Here is a 24,818-nt window from a genome sequence, read left to right as displayed (position 1 = left end):
AATACCCACCTTCTCTGAACAGTTAGCTTGCTGCCCCATCCACCTCCTCCCTATCCTCTGTTGTCTGAATCCATGGACTAGCCTCCTCCCTCCTGCCATACATGGTCTGATGTGCTGCCACTGCCCTCCATTTAGCACAATGTACCAGTCCACTCCTCCTGCCCTCCATTGCCCAATTCTATGGCCCATCATTGACCTCCTGCTTAGCTTCTGTGCTTAGCTTGCTGCCCCTATTCTCCTTCCCCCTGCCCTCCGATGTCTTTGTGCATGCCCCTGCTCCATCCTTTTTGCCCACCATGTTCCATGGACCTGCCACTCCTATCTACTGAGTGTTCTGTTGAGCTGCCACTCCCCTCCCACCTGCCTAGCATTGTCAGATGACTGTAACCTGTCCCTGCCACCTCCACCCTGCCTGTCCACATGCCATGCCCCTATCCCCTTCCTCCTGTCCTCCATGGTCCATTTTACTGCCACACCCTTCTACCCTCCCTGGTCTGTTGTGCTGCAACTGCTCCTCCTGCCTGCCCGCACGGTCTGTTGTGAGGCCCCTTCCCCTGAACTCTCTTGTCTGTGCCCAGGTCCTGACCCTCCCTTCTATCCTCCATGGTCCTTTGTGCATGCCCCTGCACCCTCCTTCTTGCCCATCATAGCCATTGTGCTGCCACTAACCCTCCCGCTTGCCATGCATGGTCTTCTGTGCTGCCATGGCCCCTCCCACCTTCCCTGTGTGGTCAGCTAGCTGCCCCTGACCCCCTCCCACCTTCCCTCCATGGTCTGTGTGTATGCCATCATAGTCCCATTGTTGCTCTCCATGGTGTGTCTTGTTTCTAGTGCCCATCCTGCCTGACCTCCATGGTCATCTTGCGACTCCTGCCCTGCCCCCTTGCCCCCAGCCCTCTGTTTCCATGTGTAGACCCCTATTCCCTCCCTCCTGGCTTGTCTGTTCCATTGTAATGTCCCTGATCCGTCCCTCCTGCCCTTTATGGTCTGTTATGCTGCAGCTTTCTCTCCTTTCTGTCCATTATGGTCAGCTAGCTACCATTGCCTCTTTCCCCTCTGTTGTCCATGTGCATGTTCCTGTCCCCTCCCTATTGCTTTCTATGGATTGTTGTGCTGCACTCCTGTCCCGCATGCCCTGTGTGGTGTATTGTGCTGCTGCAAACCCTGATGCCTGCTCTTGCCAGTCCTGTATTGTTGGTTTGTTGCCCATGCCCCCCTTTCCACTGCCATCCATAGTCTTTTGTGCTGCCACTGCCCTTCCTGTCTGCCCAGTGTGGTCAAATTGTTGCCTCTGCACTCTCCTACCTGGCTTCAATTTTCAGAGTGCGTGCCCATGGCCTCTGCCTCTCAACAGTATCCCAATGAACAACTAGATTGCTAACATTCTATATTTATTACAAAAGTGTGGAATGCCTGACGTCATCTTGATGTAATCAAAACTGTAATACCTAGAGCATTTCCTTTAGAAATTACATATATGAGAGGGTCTTATTTGCATCAAAATTATGGTTAGTGCTCTAAAAAACTAAAATGAGGACATGTTTTCTGAGTTTTCAAATAGCGACAAAGAACTTTTAAATTATTTGTAATCTTTGTTTTTTTATCTAGTTGACCACTTGATTAAATGTTGCACCTAGGGGAGAGGATGTGGTGTTACTTCCAGAGCTGCAGACTTTGCAACTGGGGAACCAGGTTGGAGTTTCTGCTTCAGCTCAACATTATGTGATTCTGGTCAAATCACTTAATCTCCCCATGTCTACAACCAAAATGAATTTGATCTTGTGTGATGTAACCAATGCTCATATAAAGCACTCCAATACCTGACAATTCTGCACTATATAAAACTGCAAATAAACAAAAAATAAGTGTTTTGCAAACTTCTGTCATTGGGCTACATGTGGGCTACATCTGGGTGATATTTGTGCTGCATTTGGGCTCTTTGTCTCTGGTGGCCATCTTGGGAGATTTATTTGTTATGAAGTTTCCTAATTTCCTCACTTACTACAGTCTCCTCAGTAGGAAATGCTTTCAGTTTTTTACTCTGATTCCATCAAGAAGGTATTCAGATATGTCACACATTTGCCATAAATTCTGAATGTTAGCACTCTAGTTGCTCATTAGATCACTGTAGTAAAGCTACTACTCACCACGGAAGTCTGCTGCTAGTATTAAAAGTGCATGTTTCAGTCTGCATATCAGAATTTTTTAATGAAAGAGGATTTGAGAAGCCACTCAAAATGTGCCCTAATTTTTCTTTCTGCAGCACTAATCATAATTTCTATGGCAAAATGAACCCCCTCATTTTGTTCCTTTGTAAATTAAATGTTTTAAGTTTTACCACTTTATTCCAATCAAGATGGCTTCAGGTGTGCCATACTTTTGTCATAAGTAAGACTGTTAGTGCTCTAGTTGTTCGTTAGAACACTCTGGGACATTCTGTCATTGGGCTATACTTGGGCTACATCTGGGTGATATTTGGGCTACATTTGGGCTCTTTTGTCTCTGGTGGCCACCTTGGGAGACTTATTTGTTATGAAGTTTCCTAATTTCCTCATTTACTAGTCTCCTCGGTAGGAAATACTTTCAGTTTTTTACTTTGATTCCATCAAGAAGGCATTCAGATGTGGCACACATTTGCCATAAATTCAGAATGTTAGCACTCTAGTTGCTTATTAGATCACTGTAGTAAAGCTACTGCTCACCAGGGAAGTCTGCTGCTGGTATTGAAAGTGCATGTTTCAGTCTGCATGTCAGAATTTTTTAATGAAATAGAAGAGGATTTGAGAAGTCACTCAAAATGTGCCCTAATTTTTCTTTCTGCAGCACTAATCATACTTTCTATGGCAAAATGAACCCCCTCATTTTGTTCCTTTTTAAATTAAATGTTTTAAGAGTTACCACTTTATTCCAATCAAGATGGCTTCAGGTGTGCCAAACGTTTATCACAAGTAGGACTGTTAGCGCTCTAGTTGTTTTTTTGAACACTCTGGGAAGTTGCAGAAGAACACAAAGGAATCAACTGTCAGTCTCTGCCCTTGTTGGATGTACATGTTTTACTGAGAATGTCAGACTTCATTCTCACATGACTGAGAAAGATAATGTAATAATTACAGAAAATATGCTCTCATTTTAGCTTATAGATCACCTTCCAAACCTCTGTGGGAAAAGCATGAGAAAATAGTTTTCTCTCAAACATGATTCATGATATCACAGCAGAAGGCTTTTTCACATGGTAAAATCACCTTAGAACACACCACAATTCCTAAAATGAGTATGGTACCATCAACAAATGATTTATAATGTAACTAAAGTCTTAAAACCTTCTATTAACTGCAATGCTTTTTAATGAGGTGCTATCATGTATATTGGTCCCAAGATGGCTGCCAACACTTCTTGGATAAGGTACTGACAGCCAATCAGATCTCATGATGAGATGTGTTGGTAGGCTCCGCCCAGATATATCTATCTTTTTAACTCTAGTTTTCTCAGTTACTACTGAACGGATTTACACCATTTAAGCAAAAGGCACGAGTCTGAACTGAGGACCACCTCTTTGCCAAATTAGGTGTAAATCCGTTCAGCAGTTCGGGCTGTAGCTGCGTCAACAGGTCCTATGGGAAAATGCATGGGGAAAACGCATTTTGGGACCCCCCTTTTTTCTCGGCTCCCGCTTGACGAATCACCGTGAAGTTTTCAGGATAGGAGCGGACCGAAGCTGGCCAAAAGTTTGGAAAATTTCACGAAGATTCGTCAATTGGCGCCAACGTTATTCCAAATAGAATGTTGCGGATTTCCTATGGAAAATAGGTCCTAACTATAACTACCTACTGGCGACTGCCAGTAGGTGATATATATAGGTTGCCCTGCATGAGACCGCACACACGGTAAGTTCACCACTTTATTGAGGACTTGCAGGTTACACGGACTCACAGCAGGAATCCTCCCTCGGGAGCCTGACGCGTTTCGAACATCTCGTTCTTAATCATAGGCAAATCACAAACGGAGCAGCAACAGCATTACAGAGTACTTATACCAACATCCCATATATATATATTCTCTTCAACCTTTGCTTTTTTCCTGCAATAGCTACGTATATGTTGGTAAAAAAAGGTTGCATTGACGTTATAGTTGGTCTCAGATTTCACTCGTTCAAAACTAATGAAGTTCAGCAGTTTTATAGTTACCTGAGCTAACTATAACTTACGCTTCCGCAATGCACTGTGTATGACCTCAGATATTACAACACTCATGACAGTCAGTGACATCACTGACGACATCTCAAGTGACATCACTCAGGACATCATCCCATGAGTGTAAATGTTTCGTAAACGTTTCTGAGACTTAACGATATATACTAAGCTACAGCATAAGTTAAATTATTATCCTTTCTGTACTAGTAATTAGCCATACTATTTCTGACATGTCTTATCTGAGTAGCTGTGTGACTTATGTTATCAGTGTGTTTGAGTGGATGTCTGTGTGGCTTAATGGGTGTGTGAGTAGCTGTATGGAGGTTAGTTTGTGAGTCGTATGGATGATTGAGAAGCTGTTAGTGTGCGTAAAGGGAAGTGAGTGGCTCTATTGGAGAGTGAATGTCTAAGTGGCTGTAAGAGTGGGTGTGGGATTGGTTTTATGGATGTGTGAATGGCTATGTATGTGGTTCTGTGGGTGTGTGATTGGTTGTATGTGTGAGTGAGTGGCTGTGTCAGTGATGTATGTATGAGTGGGTGAAAGAGTGGCTGTATTGGTGAGTGCGTGGGTGCATTAGTGGCTGTATAGGTTATTTAGTGGGTGTGTGAGTGGCAGTGTGAGTGGGTGTGTGAATGGCTGTATGGTTGAGTGATTAGATGTGGGAGTACTGGTATGGGTAGTGAGGAGTTGTGTAAGAATGGGAGTGAGTATGAAGTTCTATAGGGTGTAAGTTGGTGTGTGAGTGGTTCTGTGGATGATGTCATCATTCATGTCACTTGACATGTCATCAGTAATGTAAAATGTGCGGTCATAAGCAGTGCATTGCTGGAGCGTATGTTAGTTAGCTCAAGTAGCCATAACTTCTTAATTTAACTAGTTTTGTACGAGTGGAATCTGAGCCCAACTATAACGTCCCTGTAACCATTGGGTTTTTTTCATTGAATTACTATGTTTTTTAAAATTCGATTTCCTAACTATAAAGTCCCTCTAACTCTTGTTGTTTTTTAAGGGAATTGCTAAGGTTTTTAATTTGTATTTCCGAACTGTAACCTGTAACCTTTCAGACTGAGTGGGTGTGTGAGTGTCTCAGTGGGTTTAAGAGTGGGTGTGTCAGTCTGAGTGAGTGCATGAGTGTTTCTGTGAGTGGGTGTGTGTCTAAGTGACTGTCTTGAGTGGGTGCATGAGTGTCTGAGTGGGTTTGGGACTGCCTCCATAAGTGTGTGAGCAAGTCTGCGAGTGAGTGCATCTGTCTCTGAGTGGGTGCATGGGTCTGAGTGGGTGCAAGAGTCTGAGTGGGTGTATGTGTCTCAATGGGTCTGAGTGAGTGCCTGAGTTTTACAGTGGGTCTGTGAGTGACGGCATGAGTCTCTGAGTGGGTCTGTGAGTCTGAGTAGGTCTGTGGGTGCATGAGTCTGAGTGGGTGGGTGTGTCTGAATGGGACTATGACTGAGTGCATGAGTTTCTCAGTAGGTCTGTGAGTGAGGGCATGAGTTTCTGAATGGGTACGTGAATGTATGAGTGGGGTCTGTGAGGTGTCTCTAAGTGGGTCTGTGATTGTTTGAGTGGGTGAATGCGTGTCTAATTGTGTGTGTGTGTCTGAGTGCTCTCTGTTTTGACCTCTTCTGCTCTGTTTTGCTTTTTCTGCTTGTTTTTCTGCCTTCAGTTTTGCCTTTCCTGCTTGTTTTTCTCCTCTGTGTATTGCACTCTTCTGCTTACCTTACCTGACCGTTTTCCTGGACAAAGTGGTACTGAACCAGGGCATCCTTTTTGCCCAATGTTGTAACTTCCTTTCATCTGGGACAGTCTGTTACTCTGACCACTTTCTATGCCCCTCCGCATCCTTCAAGAGAAGAGGAGCATCTCCACTGTCTACACCCAAAATGAGCGTTATCGTTCTACCTTTATCGCACAAAAGAGTTCCGGATGGATGACCAACTCTTTATAGGATATGTGGGAGCAAAAAAGGGGTCCAAAAGAGGACCATATCACGCTGGGTTATCCTCTGCATCAAAATATGTTAGGCCTTGGGAAAGAAGCAGCCTCCCAAAGGCCTTAGAGCCCAATCCATTCCACAAGGGCGAAAGCAGCCACCATAGCTCTCCAGCTTGATGTTCCTATTTCTGACACATGTCAAGCAGCCAAGTGGGCATCTCTGCATACGTTTGCTAGACACTATTACCTGGATTCCCAGCTTTGCAGAGAGGGCCTGTTTAGCTGCTCTGTCTTACAGGATTTCCTGGTTTAAAACTTTTCCGCAATCCCTACTCCGGGGAAGGTATTGCTTGGGTATCTGTTCAAAGGTAAGGAATCTGCGGCTAGATGTCTCTATCAGATGGACAAGTTACTTACCTTCAGTAAAGTCTTATCTGGTAGAGACATGATCTAGTCACAGATTCCTTACCGACCTACTCGTCTCCCACGCACTGCAGAATTGCCTTTTAGCATTAGGGCTGTTCCCCGTTGTGAGAAGTTGGCCTGATGTATGATGTCACTAGTTCTAGTGTACACCTTATATCAGTCCAAACAACCCTTATGGTGATTGGTTGTAAAGTCAACCTTATAGACCAGCTATCCTAGTGGTAGCATGGACAAGAGCAGTCTTAGGCTAAACTCTGAATGGCATGTGAAGCCAGCTGTGATACCATATATAATCCCTTGAATACCAAATGAAAGGACACCACAACAGATATATATATAAAATAAAGTGTATTTATTCTAAGCAACCCTCAGCACTCTTTATGAGATTAGAGGTAAGTACAACACAGTCTTATTTATGCATACATTAAGTCACACAGGTAAGTAATACAGTTAGGCCCTAGGGGCCACGCAAACCATATACTAAAGAAGTGGTATAAGGACCACTGTCACGGAAATAAGATAAGCCTAGGCCTAGGGAATCGCTGGGGCTACACTACACTAGCAACAGTTAGGAAGTGGGAGGCCCACGGGATTCAGGTGCAGAGTGGAAACACTCGCGCGTAATGCGTAAAAGTCGATAGAATTACTAGCAGTTAGAAATTAACAGTTTAAGGACACTTCTGAAGCAGCTAGAGAGTCGAGACTCGTAAACTAGACCTTAGGATAGTCACTACCCTTGTGAGCACCGAAGTACCTAAGTTACCTAGCCCACGGGCTGCGGGTGCATAGGTGTGAACTTGCGTCGGGTTTCGTCGTGGACTTCTATGGATGCCTGAAGGAAAGTTGCTGACAGGCAGTCAGTGAAGAGTGCCCGGTGGATCCCAAGGCTGGGATCAAGAAGAGAGGATACCTGCAAGCAGAAGGGACAGAGTCAAGGTCACTAGCCAGTGACCACGTGGAACCAGGAAGGAACCAGGCGATGTCGTGAAGATTGCAGGTGAAGGTGAAGCTTGTCGCTGCAGCCACGGGGACCAGGAGACGTCGAGGACGACCAGGACCAGGAGGCGAGCTGTCCCACGAAGGCTCTTGCTGTCGGCGGCGTCGAAGTCGAACTAGGACTCACCAAGCCTTGGCAAGCGGAACCCACGAAGAACGGAGGACTTGCTTCTGGTGCAGACCAGGAAGGTCTGGGGTGCTTCTCTTTTGCAAGGAAGCGGGAGCCAGTCTGGAGGAGCCAAACCAGCAGTGAAGATTTCAGGGTGCGTCGTCACAAAGGCCACTAGCCAACGGGCAAGCAACCGGACAGGCGCGGCAAGCAAGAAAATGCAGAAGGGCCCCACGCAGGACTCGTGGAGTGTGGGGGGCTGATCTTCGGTGCAGATGGTGCTTGGGGTTTGGGCTTCTCAATCCCCGGTGGACAACTTCGAGGGTGCCTCAGAAGCTGCGCTGGAAGATACTCGCCACTTTTCCCAGGTAGCCGGTCCCACGTCTCTCGTCGCATCCACGGATCTCAGCTCGGCTGTGGATGTGGATCAGGGTCGGAGAAGTCTGGAAGTCAAGGCTCTGGTCGGGCTCTGCAGTCGGTCCCTCGTAGAACTTCAGCAAAGCAAAGGGTAGTCTCTTGATGGTGCCTGTTTGCACAGGGTAGCCACTCCTTGGCCACAAGGGAGATTCTTCAGTCTTCTTCTTTCGTCGAATGTCGAAGGTCCAGAGTTTCTGTTCAAGTTGCAGGTTCAGGATAATCTAATATCCTGGGGCCCAGCTACTACTCTTATACTAATCTGGGGGGCTGGGTTGCCTGCTAGGTCACGCCTTATGGGTGGGACCTGGGAGGGGGGTGGTTACACCCCCTTCCCTTTGTCCAGTTTCGCGCCAGGACTGGGGCTGGAGTGCCCCAGCACCGGTTTGAACTGGACTATGCACGGGACACCTTGTGTGCCCCAGGCATGTCTCATTCTTTTCATCCCTCCCTGCCCCAATACACTAAGGCCTGTCTGGGGTGGTGCTCGCACCTCCCAAGGCAGGAAACCTATTGTTCAAGCCTCCCTTGCCGGGATCACTCCCAGCAGCAGGAGGTCAGACTCGTGTCTGTGGCAGCAGCATCCATTTTGTGATGCTGGGGCTCTGGTTAACTTTAACCGGGTAAGTAGGTTACAACATGTCTTCTCCCTCTAGAAGGGAGGTATAATATCCTCATCCCCAGAAATGGGATGGGGGTATTATTCCAAAGTGTTAGACACCTTACACGACATGTTTTGATAAAGCCAAACCATAGTTACCATAACCGTTTAAGATTATAAGGCACTTTAAGAGTATATGGTAGGCTATATCATAGAACAGCTATAAGGACATGGTTCCGAAAGCTGCAGACAGGCTCAGCTCATGCTAGAGCACCATCTCACATGTTACCAAGCACTCTGCCTCCAGGATTGTTAAGGCCTGCCATAGGAGTGGCTGATAGGTACACATGTGTCTATATGTAAGTTAGGTATAGGAATACTACACCTAAGCAAGGAGTGATTACACGACCTTGCCCCAGCTGAGTGATCAGCCAGTTGTGTCATAATGGAAGGCCAGGCCAGGGGTGGCATAATACATGCTGTAATACATGCTGCAGCCCCTGGTAGGCCTAGGGTACACCTATGCCCTGGGTACCTAAGGTACACTGTACAGGGGCCAATAAGGTGATCCTATCCAAATGGGTTATGCACCTAAAGTACATAGCATCAATTTAGAGAGAGAACAGCAGGGCTGTGGGTCTGGTTAGCAGGCCCACAGCCACATCTAAGTCGAAAACCAGTAAAGCAAAAGCAAAAAGTGGGGGTGAACATAGAAAGCAGACCCTACTCTCCTACACCTGTCAGTGCCCTAGTCTCTTTTTTAACACAGCATTGTCAGTCACTTAATGGTGCCGCGCTTCTGGCATGGAATGTCATGAAAAGTACTGACGTCAGTGCACTGGAGTGGCAGTTATATTGAGGATGACGTCACGACGATGACTAACATGACGCCGATGACATCACGGGGAGTCAACCGACGCCACCTACCGGCGCGCAGGGGTACTGCTAAGAAAAATCTTCCGGATCCAGCCTGACGCCCGAAAGTTCAAAGGTAAGGAATCTGCGGCTAGATCATGTCTCTATCAGATTAGGCGTTACTGAAGGTAAGTAACTTGTTCATTAGTACACATTAGACACGAACTTGGTATATCTCCTGCCCGAAGATATCAAGAAATAGGTAAGTAGCATACTCAAAAACACAAAGGGCCCACCCGGTGCGGCCCAACAATTATACTAAAATAGTGGAATATGAGGTAAGTCCCGAAAAGGGACTAGTACCTAAGGAGGGAGGACAACAGGGGAAAACACAAAACCACCCAAGATGAGTAGCCAGGGACCTCAAGGCGCCCGGGTGCAGAGTGGTTACACAGGTCAAACATCTATAGGATAGCACAGACTAAGTCACAATTGGAATTTTACAGTTCTAGGACCCTTCTCAAAGGACCCTGAAGGAACTACTTGGATCAAAGAAGGTTGGGGAGCCACCCCACCCGTGGATACCCCAGGAACCAGGATACCTACACCAGGGAGCCTGGTGCATAGGGGTGAAGTGGAGTCGGAAACGCCGGTAGACATCAGTGGAGGTTCGTGGGAGATCAACAGCTACAGCACCTCGCAGACCAGGCCGGTGGAACCAAGGCGTGGAATCCAAACTAGAAGAACCTGAAAGCAGAGGCGACAGAGTACAAATTTCCCGAATGTGACCACTAGGCACAGGAGTACCATACCAGTCCTTGTAGGAGGTTCTTGCTGTAGCAGGGTAAAGCTGAAGTAGCAGCTTTGGAGCCCAGGCGACAATGCAGGAGCACAGGAGCCAACCAAGAGCTGTCTCACTCCGGTGGCCGGCAGGACCAACAATAAGCCTTGGCAAACGCGAACAATGTTTTGCGGGAGAAGATGCTGTGTTGCAGACCAGCAAAGTCTGTGGAACTAACCCAGCAATGGTAAGGCAGGGTCGGCCTTCAGCATGCAGGAGAGCCAGCAGGAATTATAGGAGTCCCCTCGATAACCCTCTGGCAGCAGGCAGAGTGAGTCACAAGGAAGCCTCAATAGCACACAGGAGATGGAGTCCTCTGAGGCAGAGGATGCAGGGAGGATGTTGTTCTTGGAGCTGTGCAGTGCTGAAGGCTGGGGCTTCTTGGAGCTTGAAGATCTTTTGTGAGGAGAGCCAAAAAGCCTTGTTAACAACAGACGCAGTGCTGAGGGAGGCAGTTCACATCGGCTGAGGAGGGATTACAGTCACCCAAGTTGCAGGTAAGACTTGTCAGGCCTCTAGAGAACCAACAGTCCACCACCTGTGTTGCAGAGTCAGGCGATGTCTGTGGGACAACAGGATCAGCAAAGTGGTCGTCGATTTAGAGGTGCCTGCGGATGCAGGGAAGTGATTCCTTCACTCTAAGGGAAATTCCTTATGGGTGTGATGCAGGCTGAGTCCTTGGTGACTCAGAGGATGCATGACCATGGAGTTGCAGAACTTGAAAAAGCAGAAGAACAATGATACTGCAGGACTCTTCCCACCGGAGTAGTCGTGTTGTGGGTCCTGGCTTGAAAAACAGCAGCGTTCCAGTGTCCACCAACAGAAGAGTCTTTGAACAGTTTTCAGATGACTGGCAGTCGGATGTGGAAGTTGTTGTCTGGACGAATCTAAGGATCTGCCCTCAGGGGAGCCTTTAAGTAACCCTAAAAAGTGGACGGTCCTCTACGCTGGTGACCCACCTATCAGAGGGGGGTCAGGGACGCTACTTAGCTGTTGTTATATTATGTTGTGTTAAAGAGTCTTGTAAAGCGCTCGTACACCAAACGGTTTCATGGTGCTGGGGTCCGAAGGGGACAACTGCTGCTTGAGTGGCTCAATCATATGCCTGACGAAACAGCCAGGTCTTCAAGAGTTTCCTGAACTGGACGTAAGAGGTAGGTGATCTGATGTCCATATGGAAAAAAATCCAGAATTGGGAGGCCAGGACCGAAAATCTTGGGCCCCCAAATTTCTTGCATTTGAAGAATGGAATATCTGAAAGAAACACGTTAGTTATAGATTCCTTACCTTAGAATTACCTCCAGGCGTCCGACTGGATCCGGAAAGATTTTTTGTCAGCAGTACCTCTGCGTGTCGGAAGGTGGCATAGGTCGGCTCCACGTCCGTCATTGGCATTGTGGTTGCCAGTATGACGTCGCGGCAGCTACTTAGACACTACTTAGACGCCGCCCTCGCATGCTGACGTCCGCATTTCTTTTTCCGCGCCAGCCAGCGCAGATCCGGAGAGAGTGGTACCTCCAGTCACTTTTTGACTGACTTTTTTCTCGACTTTTGTCGACTTCTTTTCTGAATCCGTAGACTCCTGGTGCAGGAGGGATGCCCGGTTTCAAGGCCTGCGGTTCCTGTAGCCGACTGAGGTCCGTTATTGATCCGCACCGCGTGTCGCTCTTTTGCCTGGAGTTTGACCATGACCCCAAGTCGTGCTCCGAATGCCGGTCGATGGCACCGAAGGCTTTGCGAGAGCGGTCCTGAAAGTTGCTTGAGCGGCGCCAGTCGGCTCCACGCCGTTCGAGGTCCCGGTCGCGGAGCCATCACCACTCATCCAAGTCATCGAAGTCTACGCACTCGGGTTTGGGTAAGTCCAAGAACAAAAACAAGTCAAAGAAGCATCGTCGCTCTTCGACTTCGCCCCGTTGGTCGGCTCACGTGACGAGAGATGCGGGTGGTGCCCCTACCGCGGCTTCCCTCCCTTCCTGGGACCCGGAATGACTCCCGCCCAACTTAGTACGTTCTACGAAGCGATGCATGCCATCCTTGGGCGACCCAAACCTGCCGGCGCGCCTTCGGGCCCCAGGGTCTCAGTTGGGGGACCTAGGCCTTCTCCGCCGTCGGCTTCGTCCCCGGCGCCGCCAGGCCCCCGTGGATCCAGGCCTGGATCCCAATCAGCACCGGTTGACCTGATTACACCTCCACCGTCGCCGCTTCCTCCGGCACCGCATCTCGAAGCTGGTCATGACCCTGGCCGGCGTCGACCCTGGCCTCCATCCCGATGTGGAACCGGCGCCGAGTGGGGGTTTTGTGCCTCTGTTCACTCCTGGGGTCCCTTTTTGCCCAGATTGGAAACCTGAGGAAGAGGACTGGGAAGGGTCAGGTGACCCTTTAACTGATCAGAAGGGATCTGAACAGGACTGGAGAGAGGAACTGGGGGATGCCGGTGGTCTTGACACATCTCCTGACCATGGCATGTTGTCTCCTCCTACCGTGGCTATGGAGGAGGGAGCGTCATACGCAGTGGTGTTGCGTAGGGCAGCCGAGGCCCTCAACCTCGAGCTTCCTACGGTGGCGGTCAGGACTAACCTCCTGACAGGGGTGCTTTAACCGGCGGTGAGCTCTTCGGAGCCCCTGCTGTTTAATGAGGCCCTTATGGACGTCCTTTTGGACACGTAGTCCAGACCCAACACGGGGGCACCCATGGATAGTATGATTGCCCGACCCCACAGCCCGGCTCCGGGCAACCCCACCCCGGAGAGCTTGGTGGTCCAAGCCTCCACTTCCAAAAGTGCTTTCCCTACCGCTCCACCGGAAAGGAAATCCAGGAAGCTGGACCATCTTGGGAAGACCGTTTTCTCTTCCGCCAACCTAGGACTACGGTTGGTAAACACTGCATGCCTGGTGGGCTGTTATTCCCACTCTGTGTGGGATACGATTGCGCAGGTGCTGCCCCAGTGTAAGAAGGAGGCCCGGACAGTGCTCTCCCAGGCTGTCGGCGCCAGGAGGGATGCGGCCAAGTTTACCATCCATTGTAGGCTGGATACTGCAGACTCTCTGGGCCGGACAATTTCAACGTCGGTAGCACTTCATCGCTACGCCTGGATGAGATCGACTGGCTTTTCAGGGGATGTCCAGGATACTTTGATGGACATGCCCTTTGATGGCCGTCGACTTTTTGGCAACAAAGCGGACAACGCTCTAGAGCGCTTCAAAGACTCACGGACTACGGCCAAGTCCTTGGGCCTCTTCAGCCACCCAGCGCAGTCTGGTTTTTGCCCCGTTCGTGGCTACGGAAGGGGTGCCCCACTACGTCCTGCCCAGAGCCACAGGCCGCAGCAGGTTTCCCAACCTTCGCTCGGCCAGGGACGTGGGAACCAATGCCACAGTTCAGGGGGCGAGTGGGCGGGCCAGTCCACCAACCCCCTCTTTGCAGCAGCCGCCAAACCTTCCTAGTCCAACCTTTCAGGCCCATCAAACGCCAGTGGGAGGCAGGACTCGCCATCACCGCCCCCACTGGCGCACCATCACGCCGGACAGGTGGGTTTTGCAAATAGTTCGAAGGGGCTATTCCCTTCCCTTCGAGACTACCCCCTCCAGCCATGCCCCCGCAATACCACTGCAGGATCATCTGGCCCTCCTCCAGAAGGAAGTTACAGCTCTCTTGGCCAAGGGGGCCATTGAGCACGTTGCTGTCCCAGAAGTAGGTCGTGGTTGTTATTCCCACTATTTTTCTGGTCTCCAAGAAGGACAAGGGCCTGCATCGTATCTTGGATCTCAGGGACGTCAACCGCTTCCTCTGGAAGGAGAAGTTCAAGATGACACTTGCTCAGTTCTTGTCTGCCCTAGATCCGGAAGACTGGATGGTAACGTTGGACTTGCAAGACGCTTATTTTCACATCCCTGGAGATACCAACGGTTAACGGTAGGCCACGAGCATTTTCAATTTACCACGCTCCCCTTTGGCCTTACCAGCGCCCCTCGGGTGTTCATGAAAGTGATGGCGGTGGTCGTAGCTCATCTGCGCAGAGCAGGGGTTTCAGTCTTCCCCCCAACTCGACGACTGGCTTAATTACTTTTGGTCAGAGCTCCTAAAAGCCAATTTAATTTCCGCCCCTCATACAAACATTTGTAGACTGTTGAATGGTCGTATTCTAGCTGCTGTACATAGACTAGTATCCCTCAGTTCTATTTTGCACCATACTCTGTTGCGTTCTCAGGTTCTCTGAACCAGTTTTGAGCTACATGTTGCAAGGCACAAACCTCCACACCATGCTCATGTTAAAACACAAGATTTTTATAAATGGTTTTCACAGTCTTTATACTAAGAATTTTTAACTTAAATTCATCAAATATGTTAATGTTAATTGTGACTTATAAAGCGCTTAATACCGGCAGGTCTCTACAAACTACTTTTTTCATTTAAATATTCTAGAGGTGTGACTTTCTGATAATTTCACAAGTAGAAGTAGCCCATTTTAGCTACAGGAAATACATATGTTTATGGAAGCCATAAATACTTAATATTGACTTCATAGATCATACAGTATTTTACTTTCCTGCACTACTCATTCCATGCTTAAATTGTGCTATTAACCTTTCCACTGGCTGTCTGGTTGATATTTGTCTCATATGACTTTTTTAGAACTGGAGCTTGTTGTTTGGCATTTCTTTCTTATTTGTCATTGCCATGTTCTTTCATAGAAGGGATGTAATTAATGACAAGATGCAAGTAATATTACTTAGGAATGTAATATGGCTGCTTTATTTAGGTGTACTTTGTGTCAGACCGTTAACCATTCTTGGACTTTTCTGAATCTCATGCTAAACTACATAATGATCTGATTTTGTTCAGAGAGATGATGGTTGTCAAACAGTTGAATCTCATCTTTGGTACTGAATTCTAACTAAACCTCTGGAAAACACTGATATGGGCTTTAATGATGCTTTAGAAATTTGTTTACACAAATCCTCCTTTTTGCTCAATTTATCAATAATTCTTTATTTATGAGTAATTAAAAAGCTGAATTTAACTTTGGATACACCTCTTCTTTTCCCAACTTCAGGAATTGACAAAGAGAACTTAGAACTCTCCCCTACTTCTGGACACACCACCAGCGGGCGAACACGTCATGGATCTGCAAGCCAAGTACAAAAGCAGCGAAGCGCCGGCAGTTTCAAACGTCACAGCATTAAAAAGATTGTGTGAACATTTTTGGGAGTGGGAAAAAGAGGCGAGTAAAAATGTTTGGTAAAATGACTCATGAGAGCGTATTACCAGTGATCTCAGCCAGTCATGATGCTGCACTTTGTTTTTTATCGTTCTCATACAGTCAGCCATGTTGCCAGAAGAACAATTCTTTGAAGCATTGCCTGAATTTAATGCCTTTTCTTTGTTTATGTTATTTTAAGCCACTGTTTCCAATCCAGTGTAGAAAACAGTTTGTAGATCAATGAATTTCAAGAATGAAGGAATTTGTAGCTTTGTATCTGAAGAAAGCACTGAACTCTTTAACAATGTAGAAACTGTCCAGTTTGAAAGCCATTTTTCATTGGTAGTTCTACTTTGTTTATTTGCCTTATTATTTTTTTAAGGAAAGTATTAATGCTAAATCCTGTTTGCAAACTTTTCAAGTTAATAATTTTATAGCGGAAACAAATGACTTATTCATAATGTTAAAGAAATCCCTTTTAGATTTTTAGCTGTGGACTTTTCTTTTTACCTACAAACTAAAAGAATTCAGCAAAAGTAGCAGGATCCCACAAATGTACTTAAACTGAGCTGGTACTTGTTCCAACAAATGTGCATATCTTTTACATGTCACGTTACTTGTAAGTTCGTAGCTAATTGTTAAGTTCTTTGTTAGAAATGTATTTACTAAGATTGCGATGGACTGTGAGGCTTTTTATTTTTATAGTCCCTTCAGCTCCATAACATACCTGGATATTATTTGGAAACAATTGAAGTTTTGTTTTTCACAAAGCAAGTAATTTTATATAGTTATTGCTGGTTTTGCACCAAAACGTTGTGGCAGCTTAAATGAACACAACATGAGACCTGCCTGATTAATGTTCTGCATTATAGTTGGTGGAGATGTATTTTTGTAAATTTCTCCACTAGCCTATTACTCTCTGAATACTACTTCCTTTTCAGACAGGATTCCAAAAAGATAACTGTATGTAGTAGTTCTAGCAGGACATAGCATTTGGCACAGATTTGTTGTGAATAAATCTGACAAAATATGTGTAAGCACTTTGTTAACTTCTGAAACGGTACAGTGTAAGTGACATTGATAAATTCTTCTTTCGCAATTAGTTTAAACACAAATATTTTATACTTGTTGGAGAGCTGGCTGTTCCAGTCACGCCCGTTTCAGTTGCTTAGTCCAAAAAAGTTATGTTTTATTGATGGCTATTAAAATAATTAAATTTGACCCACAGTACTATATGAACCATGCAGGGCTGTGCTAATTTGCTGCTATATTAAGACTTATTTAAAATAATTTACAGCATGCTTAGTGTCCTGATGTTCTACCTGCGATAAAAAGCGTTGTTATTTCAACAAGTGTTTTCTTTTTAAAAAAAACATGTCAAATTGGATTTTTGTGGCTAAATTGAGAAGATCCCAAGTGCAGGGTCACAGTTGTCATTTTGAATGTTGCCAAATACAAAATGGAAAATATGTAATGATTTGGAAATCTATATGGACAAATGTTTGTGTCCATAGATACATGTTTATATAATGTGTCTATTTCGATTAAGAAATAATATTCCCCAATGCTGGTGAAATTTAATTTATCTCATAAGTTGATATTTTAATGGGTCTTCTAAATGACAACATGTATAGCCTGTGCAAAATGAACATCTTATCGGAATAATCCTGACACACTTAATGGGAGGTAGCTTCAAGACTCACTCATGATTTTATGTAGACCACTGTCCTATTTTCCTTATGTTACCCGCTCATTCTTTATTTAATATATATTGTGTAATTTTTTATATCTTTGAAACAAACTCCACAGCTAAAACAGTAAACAATGGTACTTAGATTATCAGATATCAAGAATATAGCACATAACCTACGTTTACTCAAACATAGTTAATGGAAAAACATGTTTATGTAAATATAAAATGCCTTTATTTTATTGATTAAATATAGCATATTTTTTCCATTCGTTTACAGTCCTGAAACAAATTATGAACCTAAACCTAATATGCAAATAGTTTGCCAAAATGTGATAAAAACCTAGTATTAGCTGGCTATTGTTGCATAGCTATCAAGCTGGAAATAAAATAGAGTTGGCAACTAACAAAACATTTTTATAATTAATACTTTTGGTAAATAAGAAGATGAAATCAAAGCAAATACACTTCTAGGTCTAAAACTCTATGAAGGCCTAAAGCAACTAGAAGTCAGGTTTCACAAACAGAAGTGGCCAGTGCCATGTGTTAAGTTTGAAGAGCACTTTTCGTTGAGGTACTCATGATTGGAAGTGAAAGAAAACTTGCAGCAAAACGTGTTTCCACATAATAATTTTTCTTCCCAGCTTGTTTCCAAAATCATTTTAACTTGAGGAAGATTTTTTTGTTTAAATGACAGAAACTGTTTTTATAGTCCTGATCAACTGGTTTTCTATGTTTATGAAGGAAAATGTTACTGCACTTCACATATTTTCTCACTCACTCAACAATCATACTTCATAAATTGTAAAATAGGTGGGAAGTGTGGTGAGCCATGTTTTGCTATGTTCCAAGCATGCCTCAAAACAAAGCTGGACTGTGTGATTAAACATGTCTTAGTACAAATAGTCTTCTTTTTTTTTTTTTTTTTTTTTTTTACTTTTTAGCTATCTTGGATTTAACAAATTGAACCTTAAATAAAATATGAAGTACTGTATAGATCTTTTATAAAAAATAATCTAGATTTTATCAGTTCAAAACACCTATAGGATTCATTTCTTATACAAATCAGCACTCAGTTCCACAATTTCAGCTACCTTATTTAGTCTGTGAAAACTAAAAGGGAAATGTCATGCATTATGTAAAGCAAAGGGTGCTGTTTACTGAAAGTAGTAGCATTTAGTTTAGTTAAAATATTATGACGTTTTTAAAAAAAACAGAGACCATTAAACACATCTAGAGTACCTAAATTATATTTTTCCCATTTATGTTGGGGTTAGTTTTTCAAGTTATGTGTCATAATTGTATTGTTCCACTGACTATTTTAAACATATTTGAGTTAAAGATCCCACAACATTTGATGACTATCCATTTCATGGAACAAAGACCATTTAAACAAACACAGTTGGCATTGTAATGAGGTCCATGAAATATCAGTTCACAGTGCTCCAACAAACTAGTTAGTAGAAAGTAACCCAGCTTCTTAAAGTTATACCACTGTTTTGACTAATAAATGGCTTCCTTGGAACAAAACTACCTTTTGTTTCTGACCGTCAGAGCATGTTGTCCTTTTTGCGTTATTCTAATTGAGTACTGTAAAGAAGACTGACATTTTATTGTTTGTGTTTGTATTTTTCCCTTACTAGAAAGTAATTTGGTAGTATTTTAATTGTGCATTACCTACCTGTTGATTATAGCACTGGTTCAGCTCTGATGTGCATGCTATTCTTTTCAGTGAACGGGAAGTGGTCAATAAGTATTGTGGACTGAGCATTTGGAAAAAGTGTCAGTGCTCTATTCCTAATTGGTTTGTAGGTTTTAGGGCTAATCTGTTTTGTTCTTTTTTTTTTTTTTTTTCCTCCAGATGTATTGAAGCATGTCCTACTCAATGTTATGCAACAGACTTTACCACAGAAAGTCACTTTCAGTGTTGGTCACACCATTTTTTAATGCAGTACATTCACCTGTAAATAGTTTTGTGTAAAATTTGACAGAAAAGTATATTTACTACACTGTAAATACATGTGACAATATATTGTATTATTTTGCTTTTTTGTAAAGCAGTTAGTTGCTGTACATGTATAACAACAAAAATTTGATTATTCTAGTGTTAGTATTGTTAACTTCTCTCTTTCCTGCTGTTGCATTATGTTATTAAAAAGCGATGCCGTGTACTCCAAGCCAACACTGTACATGATAAATTGCTATTTCCATTTTGGCCTAAACTTTTCAAATGTTTCCTTCACCATAAAATCTGATTAATGTTGTAAGCAAGCATATGCCAGCAGGAGGAAAAATACTGCCGCAGCAAAGAGAAACGGTGATTGTAGGTAAAAATGTAGAAATCATGGTTTCAGATAATTGTTGTTCTCTACCCATTCTCCCCTAATGTATGTATTTCCCTTTTTTGAAGTAAAAACTGTAAATTCAAACTACTTTCTTGAGTTTTGATTTTCTGTTTCTCAATAGCCTTTCTGTTTTTTTCAACTGCAATGAAAAGGGCCCTGGATGGACACTACGATCATATTAATGGCCATGTACGATTATACCTTAATTTAGCATTCTGTTAAATGCTGGAGAAGGCTTACTAAGCCTGTTGGATACTGCATCTGTCACCACCCAACATTCATGTGCTGGGATCTATGATGTTGTGTTTAGTGTACCAATATGAGACTCGTTATATGTGATTTTTTGCATTTATCAACCAGAACAATTTTGGTCTTTGGGAACTCTTCGGTGTTTGGCTCCTCGCTGTATTTAAAATGTTCATGTTTGATACATATTCATGAGTCAGTAATACCCTTGGTAGCATTTCAAGGATGGACCTCACAAGAAAGTCTGCATGCATCCCTTTTTCCTTGTAACCTTTATCATGCGAGTAGAAATGCTGGCTATTGATTGAGCAATGACAAACGTGGGTATTCGAGTACTACTTGACATCTCAGACTCCTGGTCTGTGAGGTAACGTGGAACTAAATGTAAACGTATTTGCTAGAACACCTACAGACTTAGAACACTTCAGAAATGGATGGCAAATGTGTCCTATACAAATGGCATTAACTTCATGTTTGTATGCAGTTGTATTAAAACACATACCCTCCGTCATGTGTCTAATTGTCACACTGCAGGATGCTAACGGATTTGTATTTTAGGATTACGTCCTTTTGACTATCAACCCCTATTTATTATTCCACTTAATTTACTACTTTTAGAGAGTATGCAACTGTTGTCATGAGCATAACAGCAGGAGCATTTACTTAGCACACCACCTAGAAACGTCTTCCTCATCTAGAACTATGATCTTCAATTGTTTTTTTTAATACACTTGGATGCTGGCAGGACAAAAGCGCTATTGCCATTGAAGGCCCAAAGAAGTCCCTAATAGTTGTGACTTGTATGTTTTAGATGGGTTATTCCTGTACCAGACAAAGTTTTTGGTTTATCACAGGCGCAAGGAATCACGGCAACCACCTTTCTTGCAGCCATGATGCCACGAATGTGCTATGCCTTTATTGGGTGCACGAAGTGCAAGACGCAGATGTTTGTGTTAGAGCCTAAATGCAGCTGCTTGTGGTACCTTTGATTGCCGAACGATGCTTACGAATGCACACTTGTGTTCCCCTGGAAAGCGCTGAGAGGTTCTCTTGAACCTTCAAAAGAAGGGTAAGGGTTGAAATTGAACTCCGCCATTCTTAACTGCACCTTGTCAAAGAGTTACTCCTCTCCAGACACAGATGACTCTTTGTGAGAAAAAGACACTCACAATTAAGAACAAGATGAGCCTCTTGTTTAAAACACAGTTTGCAGTAGCACCAGCATAGGGACTTGTTTGCGCAGAAAATTTCTTCATTGACATCTGGTATTCTGCATTCTGAAACACCTTCACTAGAAAAACCGATGTTGGGCTTAATAGTGCTCTATTCTGAAATCATTACAACACCATACAAACTGATTTGACCACAGTTCTCCGAAGTAGCCTCCTTTGCCTAGAGGAATATTATTTTCCAATTTTGGTTTGCTTGACAGCTGAGGTCAATTAAGTTCTTAGTTCATTTCTCTAATTGGGCCTGGGAGACAAATCTGACAGGACCAAATGCTACTTAATTTATTTTTAAGGTGCACACTACAAAATTAATTGTCGCACCAGAATTAATAGGCTAAAAGTTTTTGCATAAAGTGCTATAAAAACAGAACCCTAAGACAGAAATATGATGAGAAATCATCTGCTTATTATTTTTCTATAAAATTGCTTTAGCTCTTTATTAACCAACTTTTCAAAGATTGGCATCCGAAAGAGACACGTTAGTGATAGATTCCTTACCTTAGAATATCCCCAGGTGTCAGACTGGATTCAGAAAGTTTTGCTAGCAGTACCCCTGCGCGCCAGTAGGTGGCATCATGCGGCTCTGCGTCTGTTACTGGTGTCGTAAGCGCCGAGATGACGTCACGAAGACTACTCTGGATAGAGCACATACCTTAGTCATTTTTTGACTACTCCTTTGAGACTTTTTGTCTCCCCTGTTTATCCTGGTGCTCGTAGGGATGCCTGGCTTTAAGTCTTGTGGGGCATGCTGTCGCAAAATGTCGGTGGCGGACCCCTATGATGTTTGACTCTACTGCCTGGAGACCGAACATGACTCCCGATCCTCTAGGGACTGTCGAGCCATGGCCCCAAAGACCTTGAGGGAGCAGCGCCGGAAGCTGCTGGAGGTCCGGCACTCGTCCCAATGCCGCTCCAGGTCCAGGAACCGTTCCCGGGGCCGCAGTCGTCGCTCCTCGGGCTCCAAGTCTTTGCCCTCGGATTCCGGTAAACGACGACATAAAAAGAAGTTGAATAAGCGTGTTCGCTCTCTGACGTCCCCCCGTCAGTCCTCGGATGCGGACGAGGGGGACAGGAGCTCTGCCCCTGCCGCTCCCTTGGAGCCTGGGAGTCCCGCGGCCTACCCTGGTCCGTCGGTGACTCCGGAACAGGTGCAAGAGTTTCTTGCCACCATGGTCCCGTGTCCAGATCCTTTTGGCCCGTCGGTACCACCGGTGGATCCAGCTTCGGCGCCACAGGATCCTCCGCCGTTGGCTCCGGCCCCGGTGCCACGAGGTCTGGCCCCAGCACCGCTCTCGGCTCCGCCTCCAGCGCCGCAGTGGGTGCCATTCGTTCAACCCTTCCCCCGGTTCCAGGACCATTTTGTTCCTACCTGGGATCCGCATTGGGAGACGGTGCCGGCCCGGCTCTGGCTGGCGCCGTTCATGGCGCTATTTCCGACGCCGTATGTCCCTTCTCCAGCTCCGGCTCTGCCGCCGCGACCGGTTCCTTCTGCAACGGAGGTGGAGGATGACTGGGAGGGGTCCGAGGACCTTCTTTCCTGTCAATGAGACTCCAAACAGGACTGGGTGGATGATCTGGAGGACGCCGGTGACCTCGATGTCTCTTCTGACCCGGGGTTTGCCTCTCCCCCACCTACGATGGAGGAGGGCGCTTTCTACACGATGGTGCTCCGTCGGGCTGCTGACGTCCTCAACCTTGATCTTCCTACAGTGGCCTTCAAAACTAACCTCCTTACTGAGGTGCTCCAGACGGCATCGACTTCGTCGGAGCCACTGCTTCCCTTCAGCGACGCCCTCACGGACATCCTGTTGGGCACTTGGTCGCGGCCGGCCACAGGGGCCCCTGTGGAAAAGAATGTCGCCAGGCGTCACCACCCGGCGCCTGGTGACACCGAGTTTCTGACCACTTATCCCACGCCTGAGAGTCTGGTCATCCAGGCCTCAACGTCGCAGAGTGCCTTTCCCACGGCTCCACCGGATAAGGACTCTAAGAAGCTTGAGCAGTTTGGTAAGCGGTTGTTCTCGTCGGCCAGCTTGGGGCTGCGGTCGGTGAACACAGCCTGCTTGTTGGCCCGCTATTCCCACGCGGTGTGGGACACGGTTGCTCAGGTGTTACCTCAGTGTCCTGAGGAGGTCCATGCTGTGCTTTCCCAGGCGGTTGCTGAGGGTAAGGATGCGGCTAAGTTTGCCATTCGGTGTAGTTTGGACATCGCTGACTCGTTGGGCAGTGCGATTTCTACGACTGTGGCGCTGCGTCCCACGCCTGGTTGCGATCCACTGGGTTCTCGCCTGTTTAGCGATAAGGCTGACAGTACGGGCCACGGCCAAGTCCTTGGGTCTTTCCACTAAGAGCCCAGCCACGCCTGGGTTTCGTTCCTTTCGTGGCCAAGGCAGGAGCACCCAGGCACGTTCCTGCAACAGGCCTGTGCAGAACCAGCCTCAGCGCGGCCGTGTCCGTAGCTTTCGCAGTGGCGGCTCTGGGAATCAGCGTGGGGGGCAGTCCACCTCCGCCCCTGCTGCTTCTACCTCTAAACCTTACTAATCCGAGCTTTGTGGAGCACCCCATGCCGGTGGGTGGCAGAATCCGCCACCAGCTCCACCACTGGCGCGATATCACATCGGACAAGTGGGTATTGTAGATCATCCGCGGGGGTTAGTCTCTTCCCTTTCAGTCCTCCCCTCCCGCCATGCCACCTCGGTGCCACCGCATGTCGGGGGATCACTTGCTGCTTCTCCAGCAGGAAGTTATGGCCCCCTTGCCCAAGGGGACCATTGAGCGCGTTCCTGGGCCAGAAGTAGGACGTGGTTGTTATTCACACTACTTTGAGGTCCCCAAGAAGGACAAAGGGGGCCTGCGCCCCATCTTGGACCTCAGGAACGTCAATCACTTCCTCCGGAAGGAGAAGTTCAAGATGTTGACTCTGGCTCAGGTCTTGGCTGCCCTCGACCCTGGAGACTGGATGGTAGCGTTGGACTTGCAGGGCGCATATTTTCACATCCCGTCCTGCCGGCCCACCGGCGTGACCTGCGGTTCACGGTAGGCCACGAGCATTTTCAATTTGCCGTGCTCCCCTTCGGCCTTACCAGCGCCCCTCGGGTGTTCACAAAAGTGATGGCGGTGGTCGCAGCTCACCTGCGCAGGTCAGGGGTGTCTGTCTTCCCCTACCTCGACGACTGGTTGTTGAAGGCGGGCTCTCCCCAGACAGTCGTCACCCACCTTCAGCCTACGGCCGACCTCCTGCATTTGCTGGGGTTCTCCAACAACGTGCCAAAGTCGCACCTGAGGCCCTCTCAGAAGCTCCCTTTCATCGGAGCTGTTCTGAATTCGACACTGTTTCGGGTTTATCCTCCTGAGCAGCGAGTCTGGGATATTCAGTCTATGATTCCAATCTTTCAGCCTCTACCCCTTGTTTCAGTCAGGATGACCCTCCGGCTCCTGGGCCTGATGGCCTCCTGCATCCTGCTAGTGCAACATGACAGATGGCATGTGTGGGCTCTGCAGTGGGACCTGAAGTTCCAGTGGGCGCAGCATCAGGGCAACTTGTCCGATCATGTCCAGATCTTGGAGGGCACTGCATGACAATTACAGTGGTGGCTCACGAATCGCGATTGGGTCAATGGCAGATCCCTCTCCCTTCCCCAACCGGAGCACACAGTGGTGACGGATGCGTCCCTCCTGGGATGGGGTGGCCACTTGGGAGAGGTGGAGATCAGAGGCCTCTGGTCTCCGGCGGAGTCCCGGC

General features: G+C 46.3%; 1 protein-coding gene across 12 annotated transcripts in view; it reads left to right on the top strand.

The window, feature by feature from the left end:
* The window catches only part of NF1 (neurofibromin 1), a 1,956,660-nt gene extending 1,936,972 nt beyond the window's left edge, over positions 1–19,688 (top strand). For 10 of the 12 annotated variants that reach the window (XM_085649550.1, XM_085649547.1, XM_085649543.1 and 7 more), the window contains one exon: positions 15,420–19,688. In XM_085649550.1, the coding sequence (XP_085505676.1) occupies positions 15,420–15,562 (143 nt within the window). In that variant the 3' untranslated portion in view covers positions 15,563–19,688. The remainder of the gene's footprint in view (positions 1–15,419) is intronic. The other 2 variants (XM_085649544.1, XM_085649549.1) reach the window with 2 other exon arrangements.
* Positions 19,689–24,818: the final 5,130 nt, after the last annotated feature.

The sequence above is a fragment of the Triturus cristatus genome, chromosome 3_2 (assembly GCF_964204655.1).
Source record: "Triturus cristatus chromosome 3_2, aTriCri1.1, whole genome shotgun sequence".
NCBI lineage: Eukaryota > Metazoa > Chordata > Amphibia > Caudata > Salamandridae > Triturus > Triturus cristatus.
The sequence above is the reverse complement of the archived record's forward strand: the minus strand, read 5'-3'. Positions and strand labels throughout refer to the sequence as shown.